General features: G+C 42.5%; 1 protein-coding gene across 2 annotated transcripts in view; it reads right to left on the bottom strand.

The window, feature by feature from the left end:
- LOC140469522 (gelsolin-like) overlaps nucleotides 1-15,725 on the bottom strand; it is a 78,323-nt gene that overhangs the window by 24,796 nt on the left and 37,802 nt on the right. For both annotated transcript variants that reach the window (XM_072566118.1, XM_072566119.1), the window contains exons 5-11: nucleotides 13,835-13,984; nucleotides 11,936-12,025; nucleotides 9,512-9,647; nucleotides 7,791-7,879; nucleotides 6,516-6,731; nucleotides 4,479-4,612; nucleotides 59-149 (exon numbers count right to left, since the gene is read on the bottom strand). In XM_072566118.1, the coding sequence (XP_072422219.1) occupies nucleotides 59-149; nucleotides 4,479-4,612; nucleotides 6,516-6,731; nucleotides 7,791-7,879; nucleotides 9,512-9,647; nucleotides 11,936-12,025; nucleotides 13,835-13,984 (906 nt within the window). The remainder of the gene's footprint in view (nucleotides 1-58; nucleotides 150-4,478; nucleotides 4,613-6,515; nucleotides 6,732-7,790; nucleotides 7,880-9,511; nucleotides 9,648-11,935; nucleotides 12,026-13,834; nucleotides 13,985-15,725) is intronic.

Here is a 15,725-nt window from a genome sequence, read left to right as displayed (position 1 = left end):
TAATCAGCAAGTCACTTAACGGCCACACTGACTTTGCTCAAAAACGTGTAGACTTTACCTGAACTGGGCCACCTCCCAGCTCATCGTCAAGCTGGGTAGTCAAGATGGCAGCGGTACCTTTTTCTTCCTGGGATGATGTACTTCCCAGCCTGCGAGATAGAAGGAGAACCAACATTACATCAATGGGACTGGACAAGAGATAATGACACAAGTGCCACACCTAAAAAGTTACGTTATGCCTTAAAGCCAACTTGTGTGGAGGATGTTCAAGTCATACATTTACATGCATGCACCTCCTAACCCAAACCAATCATTCAGTTGCAGCAAGTGTGCCGAGTGAATGCCCTCCAATTGCATAGATAGAGAAATGATTCAATTAGCACCATACACACCAGACCAAAGATCCTAATCCCCATCCCTCCAACTGTCACTGGCTGGTATAGGGGAAATAAAAAGTTAAGACAACACCTAGGGGCCTGGATACCAGCGGCATTGCAGCATGGATTCTTTTAAATAAAAAGATGGGGGCAGGAAACCAATGCAAGGAAAAACAAATCAGTGCAATACTTTTAAGTCAACAAACCATTGTGGTGGTGAATGGCAGAGTGTGTTTGGAACATTAAAAAAAAAATCACCAGTCAGCTGTCAGAGATAGGATGGCACATTGGTTAGCACTTCTGCCTCACAGCACCCAGGGACCCAGGTTCAATTCCACCCTTGGTTAATTGTTTGTGTGGAATTTGCCTATTCTCCCTGTGTCCGCATGGGTTCCCTCCAGGTGCCACAGTCAAAAAAATGTGCATGTTAGGTGGATTGGCTGTACTAATTTGGCCATAGTGTCCAGGGATACACAGGATAGGTGGACTGCCGATGGGGATGGGGATGCTCTGATGGGACAGTATGAACTTGATAGGCCAAACAGCCTGCTTCCAAACTGCTGGGATTCTATGACATTCTGATTAATGTATAGAGATACTTTCTTAGCATTTAAGAGATCGATATGCTCTTTCATGTCAAAAACCAAGTAGCAAACACTTTATTGTTAAAACTTTGCTGTGCTGCCACCTACGGATCATGTGCAAAATGCATGTTCTTTACAAAAAAAAAGCAGCTGCATTCCTGGATCTAAAAATGGAAGTGTTTTAGAAATGGAAGATACCTTCAAAGTTGAAACAAACAACCCTCAGTATCCATGGCAACAATAGATCCCATAAAAATCCCAAGCTAATCTAACATTTTTGGGACAGAAGGCAATATATTTGCAAAATAGTTTCGTGAAAGAGACCACTGAAATTAACTTTTAATCTACTGATGCAGTTCAAAACAGCCCAGATTTCACTGGTACTATCCATTTCTCATTAACTCAAATTAAGTTCGATCAATGGAGTCTGCTCGCTCCCTGGTGTTCTTTTGAATCTAGCTCCCTCTACAGGGGAAGCAGATACCTGCACTAGCAAGCAACAAGGAGACTCAAACAAGCAACCAGATGGAAGAATCCACACATTTTATTTTGCTCTCTGCCCAATGAATCACATGGGATTAAAATAAGATGCAAAGACAAAAATAGTTTCTCCAAAATCTGCATCTGTTGGAGTAATACTCCACGCTTCTCAACAAACAAACAAACATCAGTCAATGCTGGAAGTTTGAATTCAAAAATCAATTATTTCCTTCAAAAGATGCCACTTGACTTGAGCTTTTGTCCCCCCCCCCCATTAAACAGATTCTGTTCTTACATCACATGAAATAAAAAAAACTTTTTTTGTTCTTCCAAGGTCAGAGAGGCTTTGCAACAGAAAAAGCACTACTGAACCCAATCGTTCAAGACGTAAACGTTTTCCTTAAATGTTTAGAGCAAGAACATGTGAATTTGGCCTAATGTTCCAAAATGAAGACTGTTATTACACACCCTGTGGCAGATTAGTATCAACAGCAACTTGCAGATTTCCACCTTGAGCCTGTGCAGGTGATAGTAAACAGTGTCACTTTGACCTGGTATTAATGGAGCTCCAACAGTCTCACTACTTTAGCAAAACCCACATCCATTTAGTTAATTTTTATGGAGACAGATTGTGCAACAGTTTGAGAAAGCAAGCTATGAGACATGACAAGCAGTCCAGCCTTCTTCGCCCCCTAATCAAGATTTACAAAACTTATGCAAAAATGTGCAGGTTAGGTGAATTGGCCATGCTAAATTGCCCGTGGTGTTCGGGGTGTGTAGGTTAGGTGCATTAGTCGGGGTAAATACAGGATGATAGGGTGGGGAAATGGGTCTGGGTGGGTTACTCTTAGACGGTCGGTGTGGACCTTTGAACAGAAGGACCTGTTTCCACACTACAGGGATTCTATGATTCCCTTTACCCCTCCAAGTCATGAGCAGACTTGACCCAACTGGTCTCCTCAACCAAGATTGGATATGCTTTCTTTTTGAAGACAGTTTTGCTGCCCCCACCAAAACATCATCTTCAGGGATGTGAAAGATAGCCACAAAAACACAGAGCTCTAACCTTAGCTAAAAGCCTGCCAAAAAGTTACTCTCAGCCAATCCCTGTCAGTTCTACCCAAGTGTAACCCTTTCTACAATTGGATAATGAAGTACACAGTCTGGGCTGCTCCCTTTGTGCAGCACATGTAGCAGACCCTCATTCTCCATGTATGAGAGATAAGGCAGAAAACCTGGCACACCGATGAGTGAAAATACTGTATAGCTGCATTTAAACTATCCTGATTTGTATTTTTTTTTGTAAATGTCAGCCCCTCAGGATTTTAAAGTACTCTGTCTCAAGAATCATCAATAGGTTCAGGGTTTGGGTCAATGAGCAATTGGGTGGGAAAGAAATCAATTTTAAATATTCAGAGTAGTGGAACAGCAGTGTCTATGATACAGAGGCTCACTATATTCAAAACAGCTCAAGTTAATCTCCCAGCCTCCCACTCCCTCCAGTTCTGCTCAGTACAGAAGGCATTATTCCTGCAAAATTACAGTTTCAGGAACCTCAGGCAAATGGACAGGTTTTCAATTACGTCCAAGCAGACTGACAGCAGGCTAATCCAGGAGCGAGCAGATATTATCACCAGCCACATCATGGAAATACTATCGCCTCCAGGCTACCCTCAGATATGTACTCAGCCCTTTGAGTCAGAATTTAAGAATGCAATCCAAACACCTTCGTGGCATTCCCTTCCTCACATGGGCTGCTGTGGTTCAAGTGGCAACTGCTGAGCCGCCTCTTCAAAAAGGTAGCTAAAGACAGGCAATAAAATGCAGCCTTAGTGACACCACAACATCTGAACAGAATGTGCTTGAAAAAAAAGTTCACTCCTGTTAAAGGTACTGTACTTGTATGGAGATACCCAAAAGATTAAAACAACAAAAAAAAAAGTGTGGCTTAATTTGGGATCCTAATAGTGGCTCTACGGAGTTGGAGTGCCATAATTCACCATGAATATCATCTCGAAATAAAACCTCAGATTATCAGGATTAAGCTATAATTCTGTCCTTCCCCACCTGGTTGGCTGGAGATGACAAACAGTTCCTGTCTTAAGATGTCCACAAGCATTTACCCAAAGCTCACAGAAAGGAGCAAAATCAGAAAAGGCTGATTTATCTTCAGTACCAAGTCATTCCTTCATTTTGGAAAAGGAAATCTGCCATCTTTTATTGGTTGGACTTAGACTATTTTCCTACAGCAACGTGATTAACATTTAAGTGCTCTCAAGGCAATCAGGGATAAGCAATAATGCTGGCACACAGATGCCCACATCCCATTAACAAAATCTCAGATGATGCTTTTTACTCTTCCCACCCCCAACTCGAAATTGTAATCAGTTGGAGGTTAGACACGTACTGGAAGAGGTCCACAACTGGATAAAGTTGTGGTTCAAGGTTTAAGGCTCAAAGGTGATTGGCTTTGTCAAGTCCAAATAGATGGGGGTTGGAAAAGTGGCTGACAGTAGAGATATTTGAACAAGTGTTCTCCATTTTATTATGGAGACCAAATCAGGAGTAGCATAGATACAGAGACTTGCTTATAATATTTCATTGAACAAAAAAAAAATCTTTTTCAAGGTAGACTCCAATTTCTTTCTTCACATGGAGTATAAAACATCTTTTCACATTCTCCGGGAACAGTGATATTCACAGGCACTGAATCCTTTTTGAAATAGTTGTAGTTGTGTTGACAGATGCCGCAAGATCTCCAACAGCAAGTGAAAGGGATGGCCAGTCACCTGCTACTTGAGGATAATGGTGCTGGTGGGAAGGAGACAGAATTGCAGAACCATCCACGCCTCTTTTCAGAGTAAGACCAGGAAAACTGGAAGCCTGGCTGAATTCAGAGGGCACCCCAGTCGATCACCTCTTCCTCTGTATGCCAGCATTGCTCAAAAGGTAGGGGAAAGGGACTACAGAAAGCTTTCACAAAAAAAGAAATAAAACTACAAATAAAACATTCAATAAAAGTCTTCCAACAGCTTACCAGTAATAGATGATGTGGCCTTGTCTTCCCGAGGATGTGTAAGGATACAGGATAATGTAGCAGTCCCCTCCATAGAATTGGCCATGAGTACTGGGATCGACAAGCACTTTGTCACTGTCTTCAATGCGCCAGATCTGAAACGGTTCAATGTGATCACTTAGTGTTGTGAAAAGGTAGTATTTCATCCCCATTTACCTTCCTAAAGGCAAGTAGTTAAGTAGACCAGGAAAAACCTTCTTCCAGTACACTGTCCACAGCAGCACAAATACTCTGTCCAGCACAGAGAGGGCACAGGATAGCAGAACATAACAGTTGTTCCCCTCCTCTGGCAGAGAAACAAGAGGCACATTGTCCATGTTCAGTGAGCCATTGCATTGATCAGAGTCAGACAGGTCAGCATTGTGCAAGTATCAGTCTGAAAGTACTCCAGTCACACTGGGTGTGAATGACACTGGATTCCAACACGAGTAGAGAGTGTGGTGCTGGAAAATAAACAGGTCAGGCAGCATTTGAACTGACGTTTCGTGAAAGAGCCCTTCATCAGGAATGAGGTGAAGGGCTCTTGCTCGAAATGTCGATTCTCCTGCTCCTTGGATGCTGCCTGACCTGCTGTGCTTTTACAGCACACTCAACTCTAACATTTGCAGTCCTCACTTTCTCCTAGTGGATTCCAACATGGGAAATATATTCCAAAGCAGCTACTGAATGGAACGGAGATAATAATTTGTCATTTTCCTTTTGTCTAAAGTGGTAGCCAAGACAAAGAAGAAACATACAGCCATATTCCCCCCCCCCCCCCCCCTTCAACATGCTGCCACCAACCAACCTCTCCTTGTTCTCATGGCGTACAAATTACAAACAGATAGGAATCAATGGTATTTCAATTAAAAGTGGCATAAACTCTTCCCCAGGCCATCAAAAATATCAGGTTCACTGGATTCAAATTGGTGTGTATAGTGTCTCATGCACATTGTAAAAACAAAAAAATCCAGTTAATTTGCATTTACACCTTGATCTTTTATTATCTGGAATATAGGAAATGGAGGAAGAATGGGGCCCTGTGTACATCACCATGAATTGTTTAGGTTCTGAAGTCTCTCCAAATCTAATTTTTAATTCAGTGGAAAAACTGCAGGTGCAAGAAGGATATTTGGAGAAAATGGTGGTTCTAGGACTAGCGCTGGAAGGTGATTGGCTTTGTTGTACAAGGACAAAAATAGGAAGAGCTTGGAAAAGTGGCTGACAGCAGAGGGATCTGAACAAGTGATCTCTGATCTTAAAACGACAACTTAGCCGTGAGACTCTTTTGCAAATCATTGAAAGCCAGAGTAAGTCAAGACAGGGGGAAGCAAGGAAGTAGACTGCGACTACAACTACATGGAAGGAAGATCACCCACAAATAGTTTCAGCTGCAGAGAAGGTTTCACTGCACTTGGTATTGCCCAGCCACAGACAATGAGGAACTTCTAAACTAATTGCAATGCAGACATGGTCAGCCCCTTCAAAGGCCATTTTTCCCCATGCCTGTTCCTGTTTGCCCTTGTCCAACAGGCAAACAACCTTCAAGCCCACGACCCACAACTTTCTCCAGATATCCTTTTACTGCACTTACAAATGGAGTTTTTTGGGGAAACCATAGTGGGGACTGAAGACAAGGATCAGAAAGAGAATGAATTTATTTCATTGCATTTACAGATGTGGGAGTGGGGCATTGGGTGCAAATCTGGTTGGCCAATGACAGAAGAGCAACTTAGCAAGTGGGATGCTAAAATTTGATGGTTCCCTTTGACAACTGACACCAAACACCAAAACGTTATTGGACGCTGCACTACATTACATGATGCCATGTAAGTGAAAGTTGGCTGTTGGAGAGGTTTGGGAGTGGCACAAAACAACATCTCTTTACACAACTGGATCCTCATGAAGAACCGGTTTCCTTTGGGGAAATCCAACTGCTTCCACGAATCTACTTTTGCTTCATAACTTCCATTCTCAGGTGTGACAGGTTAGTTCGTGACAAGTTAGTTCGTGACATACCGTTTTCTCTCCAGAGCCATCATCCACCATTCCATGTTGAGCAGCCATGGCAGGAGATTCGTGCAAAGTCGCAGCATCAAAAGGCACTTGTTCAATTTTGGCAATCTGCCCAGAAATGTAGCAGGTTCCCATTCCCTCGGTCTGATACAGGTCAACCCAGTTCTTGAAGAACTGCTTGAACAGTGGGGTCTCACCAGTCTCTGGCAGAATCTGAATCTAAAGAACAGGACATGGGCAGCATTACCAACAACACGCTTGTGCTAAAAAACTTTTTTCACTGAGTCAAACGTAAACTCTGTTCTCTTCAGGAGTATAAACCGTTAAAGCAAGGTACACAGGTAGTTCTTTAGGATAACCCTGGATGTAAAATGAAAAACAGATTAAACATACCACTCAGGTAAATTAGATTAGATTACTTACAATGTGGAAACAGGCCCTTCGGCCCAACAAGTCCACACTGACCCGCCGAAGCGTAACCCAATCAGACCCATTCCCCTACATTTACCCCTTCATCTAACACTATGGGCAATTTAGCATGGCCAATTCACCTGACCCGCACATTTTTTGGAATGTGGGAGGAAACCGGAGTGCCCGGAGGAAACCCATGCAGACACGGGGAGAATGTGCAAACTCCACACAGTCGCCTGAGGTGGGAATTGAACCCGGGTCTCTGGCGCTGTGAGGCAGTGCTAACCACTGTGCCACCCTGCCACCCACTTATTCTAAAATATAGTTTCTCCTTCAACCCTCTCCCCATATATCTATTTTCAGTGTTAGTTTTGTTGTACAAGATAACTTCTGAAAGGTGAATGTTGGAGGCTGCATTAAGCCCAACCTGATTTGTCACTGGTTTGGAAAAAGATAAAACAAATCTTTGAGTGCAGGCTGACATCTGCAGGTCTCCTCAGACTTAGATATTTTTAAAGTCAGCCTGTTCAGGGGTTATTATACATTTCTGGAGTAGGTGGGGCTTGAACCTGGACCTCCCAGCCCAGAGGCAGGGACACAAGGGTCCTTCCTCAGACTTTGTAACAGTACTGAACATGACTAGTACCCAATCGCTATCATGCAATTAATTACACCTCATTAAGACTGCCCTCTTCAAAAAAGGGGAATAATAGTTGATCCCCAAACACTGAGCCAAACAGGCCTTTAGACCCAGTGCTAGGAAACAAATTGTGGCAACATCCATCCACCTAAAATAAAAGGTCTGTAGTTTGACAAAATGAGGAAAGCTGTTCCCATGTCTGCTGGCAGCAATCCAGCAGATCTTACCTGGGTGTGTTTGGGATATCCCATTTTTGTAATAAACTCTTCAGCAGCTTTCAGAGCAGCTTTCCGTTCTTCCGGATTAGCACGCTTACCTTAGAAATAGAAAAGGGTTTAAATTTTCTTTTAAAATAATTTGCAATAATTTCACATTAAAAACAAAACATCAGAACACTTGGAGGCAGAAAGACTCAAACATCTGATTAACATGATCATGTTGACAGTGGGTGCGCGGCTGGGCCAATTTAGAATTCGGGATATAAATCCAGAGAAATTAAATGTATAAACTCATGCGGCAGTTCTGCATTTGAATTTTTAAACTCTGGAGCTGCTAATAAAAAGTTCACATCATTAAAGCATCCCATAATGGGCTGCTGTAAAATCCAGGTAGTTCATGCAACTCTTTAGTGAAGTAAACCGAACACTTACCTATAAAAGCAACTCCAGACCAAACCACTCAGTCTTATCAAGTGGGTACTGACCACTGCAGGTCAAGGTGGCAGCTTGTAACTGCCTTCACAGGGCAGAGGGTTACACAATAGATTAGCAGACAGATTGATACTGCACCATTAAAAGCCAAAGCCAATGAAAAACCTCTTGCATTCAACTACTGGTCCCTCCTTCCATTATCTCGTGGCAAAACAGCACCAACTCCTTTCAAAAATGTTTCCAGGGCAGGTATTTGCTGGACATCTGAAGGATTGAGGTAGCCTCTGAAAAACCACCTCCTGCTCATTCTGCAACACACCATGGATAACGCAAATGGTCTCCAATTTTCATAACGTTTCAAAAAGCTACAAATAAAAACTTGAAGCCAAAATAATGCAGGAATGGAGGAACTTCAGTCACCAGGAGGTTGGGACTCCCTGGAGAGAAGGCAGCTGAGGGGAGATTTGATAGAAGTTTTCAAAATCCAAGTGGGCTCGATGAAGTGGAACAGAGTAAGTGAGACAAAACGGTTCCTGCTCGTAAAATAAGTGAACAGGAGGATGTAGATTTAACATGCAAAGTGAGGAGAGAGATAAAAGTTTCACACAAGTAATCAGGAATGGGGTAGACCACCTAGAAATGTAGAGGAGGTTGCTTCACTTCAAGCATTGGTTATTTAGATGAAAACTGTGCAAGGGTATGAAGCAAAACCAGGAGACTGACAAGATAATAAAGCTGATTGAATGAGCTGGTGAAGACACCAGGAATTGCCCCTCCCATGATTCAGGACTAGAAAAGTTCTGCTGGACACAACACTGAAGCAAGAATTCTTGCTTCAAATGTTAGTGAGCAACTTGGCACAAAAGTAAACTTGAAAATTTTCATTTCCCGCACATCCTGAGTGTTTCCCCACACAAACCTCCATGAAATGACTGGCTCCACAGGGAGTGTGCCCACACCCAGGGAGTATTCCACAGATTCACTAATGTGACCCTTCGGAGGCAGCACCAAAATTCATCAACAATTTCCAAACCTAGAACTAACATTCTGATCTGCACTCGCTCAGTCTGATGAGCTGAATCAACAGATACTCACTGACTGTACTGGGATGTGATCCAGGAACAGTTTAAAATTGTTTTGTTTCCCACTCGATCATCCAAAATGAAGCCAGCAAGTCCGAAGATAAAAGGGAAAGGCAAGTTTCATCTAAAATTGGTTTCAATCTTTGGCAATTTGAAAGAAGCGCCTCAAAAATTGCTATTAATGGCTCATCAACTGGCTAACCCAACCTCACTTACCTTTCCACACGAAGATCTGCCCATTGGAACCATTGTCTAAGATAAAGCTGTCTTCAGAGTCCAACATGCTCTGCTTGAATGGGTTCTCCGAAGCCACCAAGTTTATTTGAACGTCACCAGCAGCAGCATTCGAAACCTAGGGAATAAAGTTGGGGCAAGTGCACATTTAGTCAGAAAACCATCCATGTATTGCAGCCCATTAAAAACCACTTGTGAGACATGCCTCACTCAATTCTCCTTAGCCAAGTTAAAAATAAAACCAAAAACTACTCTCATTCTCAATAAACCTGGGGCTCCCCTGCTTCTGGCTTTGGAGGTGATGTTTTATTAGAATAACTGGTCTTTGGTTTTAAGTGAAGCAACAGCCTGTTGAAGGTGACACAGCCACCTCTACTACCCAGATGGGAACACTTATCCATACAAGGGCAGGAAACCTCTGAGCTGCACAAGGGGACAGAGTTCAAGGTTCCAGTTCCCAAAGACAAAAACATGTTGCACAAAGCAGCCAGTAGTCCCAGAGATTTATCAGTGGGAAATGACCTAAAGCAGTGGCCTGGCATTAAAAGTGCCAGAGTTGGGGGGGTGGTAGGAAGTTCCTAATCTGGTCATGAGACAGGACAGAGCACATGCTATAACTGGTCGCTTCCTTATATGCCCCTGTAGCTGCTGCTGGGTAATACTTAAAGGCATGGGAAGTAGCCAAATGCTCACACTGCAAATTAAACAGGTAAATATCTTACCCACGTGCTTGAAATGACAGGAGTCAACATTGCCTTAGCCGTACAGAAAGCTGAGCAGATGCAGCACAGCAGTTCAACTAAAAGTCCAGATTCAGCAGTGAGTGACCTACCAGCAAGATGTGGGCTTTTGCCTCCAGCAGGGTATTTGCACCCAATGGGGCAGCAACACTTGTTAGCTCCTGGGACAGGAGAGAGATATGGGTATGCTGGCACTAAGATTCAGACATGTTTATTACAGCTCCCTGATCACATACACACTGTTCACTTCAGTGTCTGGGCCAATACTCACATTCCGTTACAAACAGTAGCCTATTTCCATCACAGGTGGGAAAAAAAAGTGGCCCCAGCTAAGATGCAGCGAGCATTAATATCACAAGCAAGTCTTCGGAAACTAACAGTAAAATGAAGTACAATAATGATGGCTCTTCAAAACCAAAACAGCCCATTTCAGTGCACAGCAGAGATACTGCAGACCCAAATGGTTTCTCCTAGGACATGCCAATTCTTTTGGCCAAAATTGCCACATGCAACAAAATATATCCAAATAAAAAATATCCTAAAACATTGGCAATTTTAAATGAGTTTGAAGTAATCCTTCAGATATTTAAAAAGGCCCTTTTCAAGAGTGCTATTTGCTCAAAACACACCCAGATGTGCTGTTGCAGCTACGTTGCTAACTCCCAGCCCTTCACGGGAAGAGTCGGATCACCCTCTAGTTTGCATTTTTTAAACTTGAAACACAGCCCACAGTATTAAGCCCTCATTGAGGCACACAGTGGTGTACTGAGGAATCAGGAGCTCTCTGGTGCACGTGATTGAAATCAGGATCAACATATTCCAGCTGGAGCCAAAATCAGCAAGAAACCCTCCTCCCTGTCTGAAGTGCCTGGCTGAAAACTCCAACTTCCATAAATCAAAAACTGAAAATTAGAAAGTCTAGGTGAAAATGAAAGAAAAATGACAAGATTTAACATTTAAAAAAAAAAGAAAAAATCCACAAAAAAAAAGCCAGATGTATGCTACAAATAGCCAAACTGTTGCATTAACAGAATCTTGATACAACAACTGAATAGATGTACCTTCAAGGCCAACTGGGTGATAAGTACTGACCTAGCTTGAGGGGCCCACATCCCTCAAAATGATGACAGCAAAGCCACAAACTCTAGGGCAGAAGATTGCAAAGATCTACAACTCTTAACTGAAGAGATTTCTCCCGTCCCAAACAATTGATTCTTGTTTTAGGCTCACCAACTGAGGGAAACACCTTCAGTGTCACATCTGGTCTAGCCCCTTCAGAACTTTGCTCCCAGCAGATTGTCCCTCACTCTCCTGAGAAGAGCAGCCCCATTTACACAACCTGCCACACGATGACCCACTTGACCCAGGACTAAATCTGATGATTCTTCTGTACCTCCTCCGTGCAGTGCATCCTCCTGTAAATATGAAGCACTGTGCACCAGGTGTGGAGTCACTGAGAAAGCCCTATGCAATTGTGTCAAGTGTTTCTTACGAGTGTACCGCTATCCAACCCTAACACCACCTCTACGTCTTGGAAATTGGGAAGAACAAGATGTCATTTCCTTTTCCTTCTGAAGAGGAAAAGTGAATCAGCCAGGCTGGATTTAAGTCTACATGCTGGACTCCATTTTGAATAAACATGATTTGGAATGGTTATAATTTGTACCTTGTACAATTTAGCCAGTTTCCTGTTGGATGCATCAATTTTAATATCATCACAAGTTCCTTCTGGCAGATCTGGCTTTGGTCCAAGAACCTAAAAATGAAGCAATGAAGTCAGTAACCAGATGCAAAACTCAAAATAGGTACAACAGAACAGAGCAATACAACACAGGAAGAGGCCATTCAGCCCACCAAGTCCATGCTGACCATGATGCCAATCTAAACTAACCCTGCACCTGGTCTGTATCCCTCTATTCCCTGCCTGTTCATGTGACATTTAGACAGGCACATACACTTGACTGTTCCTATCTACTGCTACCCACCTCCCCTAGCAGTGCAATCTGGGAACCTACCACAAAAAGACAACACTTACCTTACGCATCTTTTAAAAAAAACTCTTACCTATCCCTCACCTATGCCTCTTAGTATTTGGTATTTCTAGCCAGGGAAAGAGTCCCCGACTATCCAATCCTAACACCACCTCAACGTTATACATTATCAGATCATCCCTCTGATTCTGATGTTCAAGTGAAAACAATCTAAGTTTGTCTAACCTCCCCTTATAGCTAATGCACTCCAATCCAGGCAACTTCCTGTTAAAACTCTTGTGCACTCTCTCCAAAGCCTCCACACCCTTCCTATATAGATTTGAATATCGTGCCAATGTTGCAGCGGTATAAAACTTCAGTTAGGTGACATGACTTGCTAACTGCACACTTAATGCCCTGACCGATGAAGGCAAGCATGCCATACACCACTTTTATTTACTTGTGTTGCCATTTTCAGAGACCTCTGGACTTGCATTCCAAGATCCCTCTGTACAATGTTTCTAAAGCCGAAAAAGAACTGCAGATGCTGCAAATGAGAAATAAAAATCACCAATTTGCTGCAAAAGCTCAGCAGGTCTGGCAGCTTTTGATTAGAGAAAACAGTTAGCATTTTAGTTCCAGTGACTTTTTAGAACAGACTGTACCTGGGAAAAGATTGGAATATACACTGAACATGTTTGGGGAATGACTATGTAGAGACAGACACGAGGGGAAAATAAAGGAGTTGGACAGACTAAGAAATGAGTAGAAGGACCACCTGGGTGGAAGAACAGCTGCTAATGTTTCTAAGGGTCCTTCCATTGACTGTATCGGTCAACAGATGCTGCAGAAAGTCAATAATACATTGTACTACTCAACGTTTCTCATTACCTCAAATACTTCAATTATCAGAGCAAACAGTGCCCAAGGTCTCATCCAGCAAAATTTCTCCCTAAAACTCCATTTTACAAAAGGGATTTTATTGGCTCACCAAATGTCAAGGAATAACTAAAATAGAATTTGTGAACAGACTTATTGTTCTCGGCTAAGAGTAAATGGCTTTTGACAGGTCCCAACAAGACAACTTCAAAACATGAGGTACAGCAGGCCATTCAACCTTGCCAACCTGCTGTGCCATTCAACATGATTGATGCCAATCATCCAACGGAGAATCCTCCATTTCCCACTTTCTCCCCATGCTCTCATCCCTTTAGCACGATCAAATTCCTTCTTGAAAACCAAAATATTCGATGTTACAGCTTTGGCAGAGAAATCCACAGGCTCACCAGTCTCTAGGGGAGGACGTTTCCCCTCATCTTAGCCAAAAGTGAGCTCATGCATTAGATTAGGACTCCCGGTTCTTTACTCCCTAGTCATCAGAAACATCCTTCCTGTATTTACTGCATCTAGCCCTATCAGAATTTCAGCAGTTTGAGATTCCCCTTACAACTCCAGCAAGTGTCTATCCTACATTTTTTTAAAAAAAAAGTCCAGTCATTCAATCATTCTTCACACATCAATCCTGTCATTGCAGCATTTTAAATTCACTTTCTTTAATGGAAAATGTGTGGCATCACTAACCTCCCCAGCCTCACCTCAATCAACCTATCAGGCTCCATTCCTTCCTCCAACACATGCAGCTTGGCACGGCCACTTCTCTCGTTGTCACGGATACCCTTAGCAATGTATGAGGCCTTTAACCTTTCAAATCTATTGCACTTTGAGCCACACCACTGAAAGATTTCCTGAAAAAAAAAAGACAAGATGTGCGATATAGTGTAGAATCACAAACTGATGCAATTGCATAAACTGATGAACGTAATTGCTTCATGACATCCTCTGTTCGAGGCTGGGTAAACTGACCTCCCTTTGGAGAGATTAACACTGAGTCAGGTTAGAGCCTGATCTCCTCCTTTGCACTTTGCTTGCTGCCATTTGTGTTTAATTGCTAGCAAGCAGATTGCCAAGGCCTTGGTTTCTTTAGGTACAGAAAGAAGTGGTATTCATAACAGCATGTCAGGGACGATGAAAGCTTCAAAGTTTGCCCTAAACTGGATTTCTCCCAGCGTGACCTGTTGTATTTTGAGCAGCTTCAAGTGAATGTTGCTGTTGGTGCACTTGGTACATTATTCCAAACAAACAAACAAACAAGAGGTTTCCTCCTAACTTAGATTCTAATAATCACTTCACAGACCTTCACTCGCTGCATTTGGAACCCAATGTGGAGGCTGTGGTTCCATGAGGCTTACAAACAGCTTTCACTGGGAACCTGCTCACAGTGGATTCACAAAAGGATGAAAGGTGAACTTCTTGTGGTGAAGATCAGCTAGGATTTCAGATTTACTCCACGACCTCCACTGCCGGGAGGAGTTAGACACAGCCACAATACAAACCATGGTCAAAAAACACAAGTGAAAACAAATGGCACTTTGGCCAAGATATGGGAAGGTTACCAGCATGCAGGCGGATGTCAATATTGTGCTGAAAGGAGGGCTAATGAGTAAGGTTTAATGCAAACTCTAACAGTCTGATAACACACTGGCTTCAATAGGGATAAGTCATCTTGGGAACTTGGGAGTGCAGTCCTGTCAACTCGTCATCCTTGTAAGAATTGTTTAAATAGTTAGTTTTATTGAATGGTAGCAATCAAGACAATGTCTCTTCCTGTGAGGACTCATTTGAGATTGTTGCTTTACCCACAAAGCAAAATAGATGCAATGGAGACATGTTAGCACCAGCTTTGGTTAGCTAGGAGATTAAAAGAAAATGTGTGAGGTAACAGATCAGCCATGACCTTATAGAATGGTGGAGGGCATCAAGTGGCTAAATAGCCTCCCCTCCTGGTCCTAGCTCTGAGTAACCCATGGGCCGTCATCCTCCCATTCAAACAAATACAAGGCAGTGAATTAAACAAGCAATGTACTAGGTCCAAATCAATTTCTTGATGGTGCATCAGGTTTAAAACAAAAACTCCTAGTGCTTTTCATTTACTCCTTTTCCTGATAGAAGGAAGAAAAACTAATTTTTGATTGATCAATTTTCTCAGTGGTAAACAATCTCAAAAAGCAGTGGTGGAATGATCTCACCTCCATGCACAAACCAAATGGACTTCAAAGAAAAAAGGTTGGGCAGATCCTACCTTGTTAGTTGTATTTGTTTACTTCAGAAAATTATACTAATCTTGCAACCAAACTCATCCCCATGTCTAAAATATAGCACAAGAAGAAATACAACCCAGGAGCAGTATTGGAAAATGGACTGGGCAATGAAACAAAGCAATTTAAGAGAACAGAACAGAACAAATGGCGTTGTCAAACATACAACTTGGCCCAAGAGTCAATACAGGGGAGAAAAAAGTAGAAATGGAAAAAATATAAATTTATGAGTTTGGGACTTTTTTTTCATTGGAGCATAGGAAGTTGACAAATGATGTTAGAGGCTTAAAATCATGAGGGGTATAGACAGGTGTAATTTCCCTAGGTTGGG

This window comes from Chiloscyllium punctatum, chromosome 49, assembly GCF_047496795.1.
Source record: "Chiloscyllium punctatum isolate Juve2018m chromosome 49, sChiPun1.3, whole genome shotgun sequence".
Classification (NCBI taxonomy): Eukaryota; Metazoa; Chordata; class Chondrichthyes; order Orectolobiformes; family Hemiscylliidae; genus Chiloscyllium; species Chiloscyllium punctatum.
This window is presented reverse-complemented; position numbering and strand designations above follow the sequence as displayed.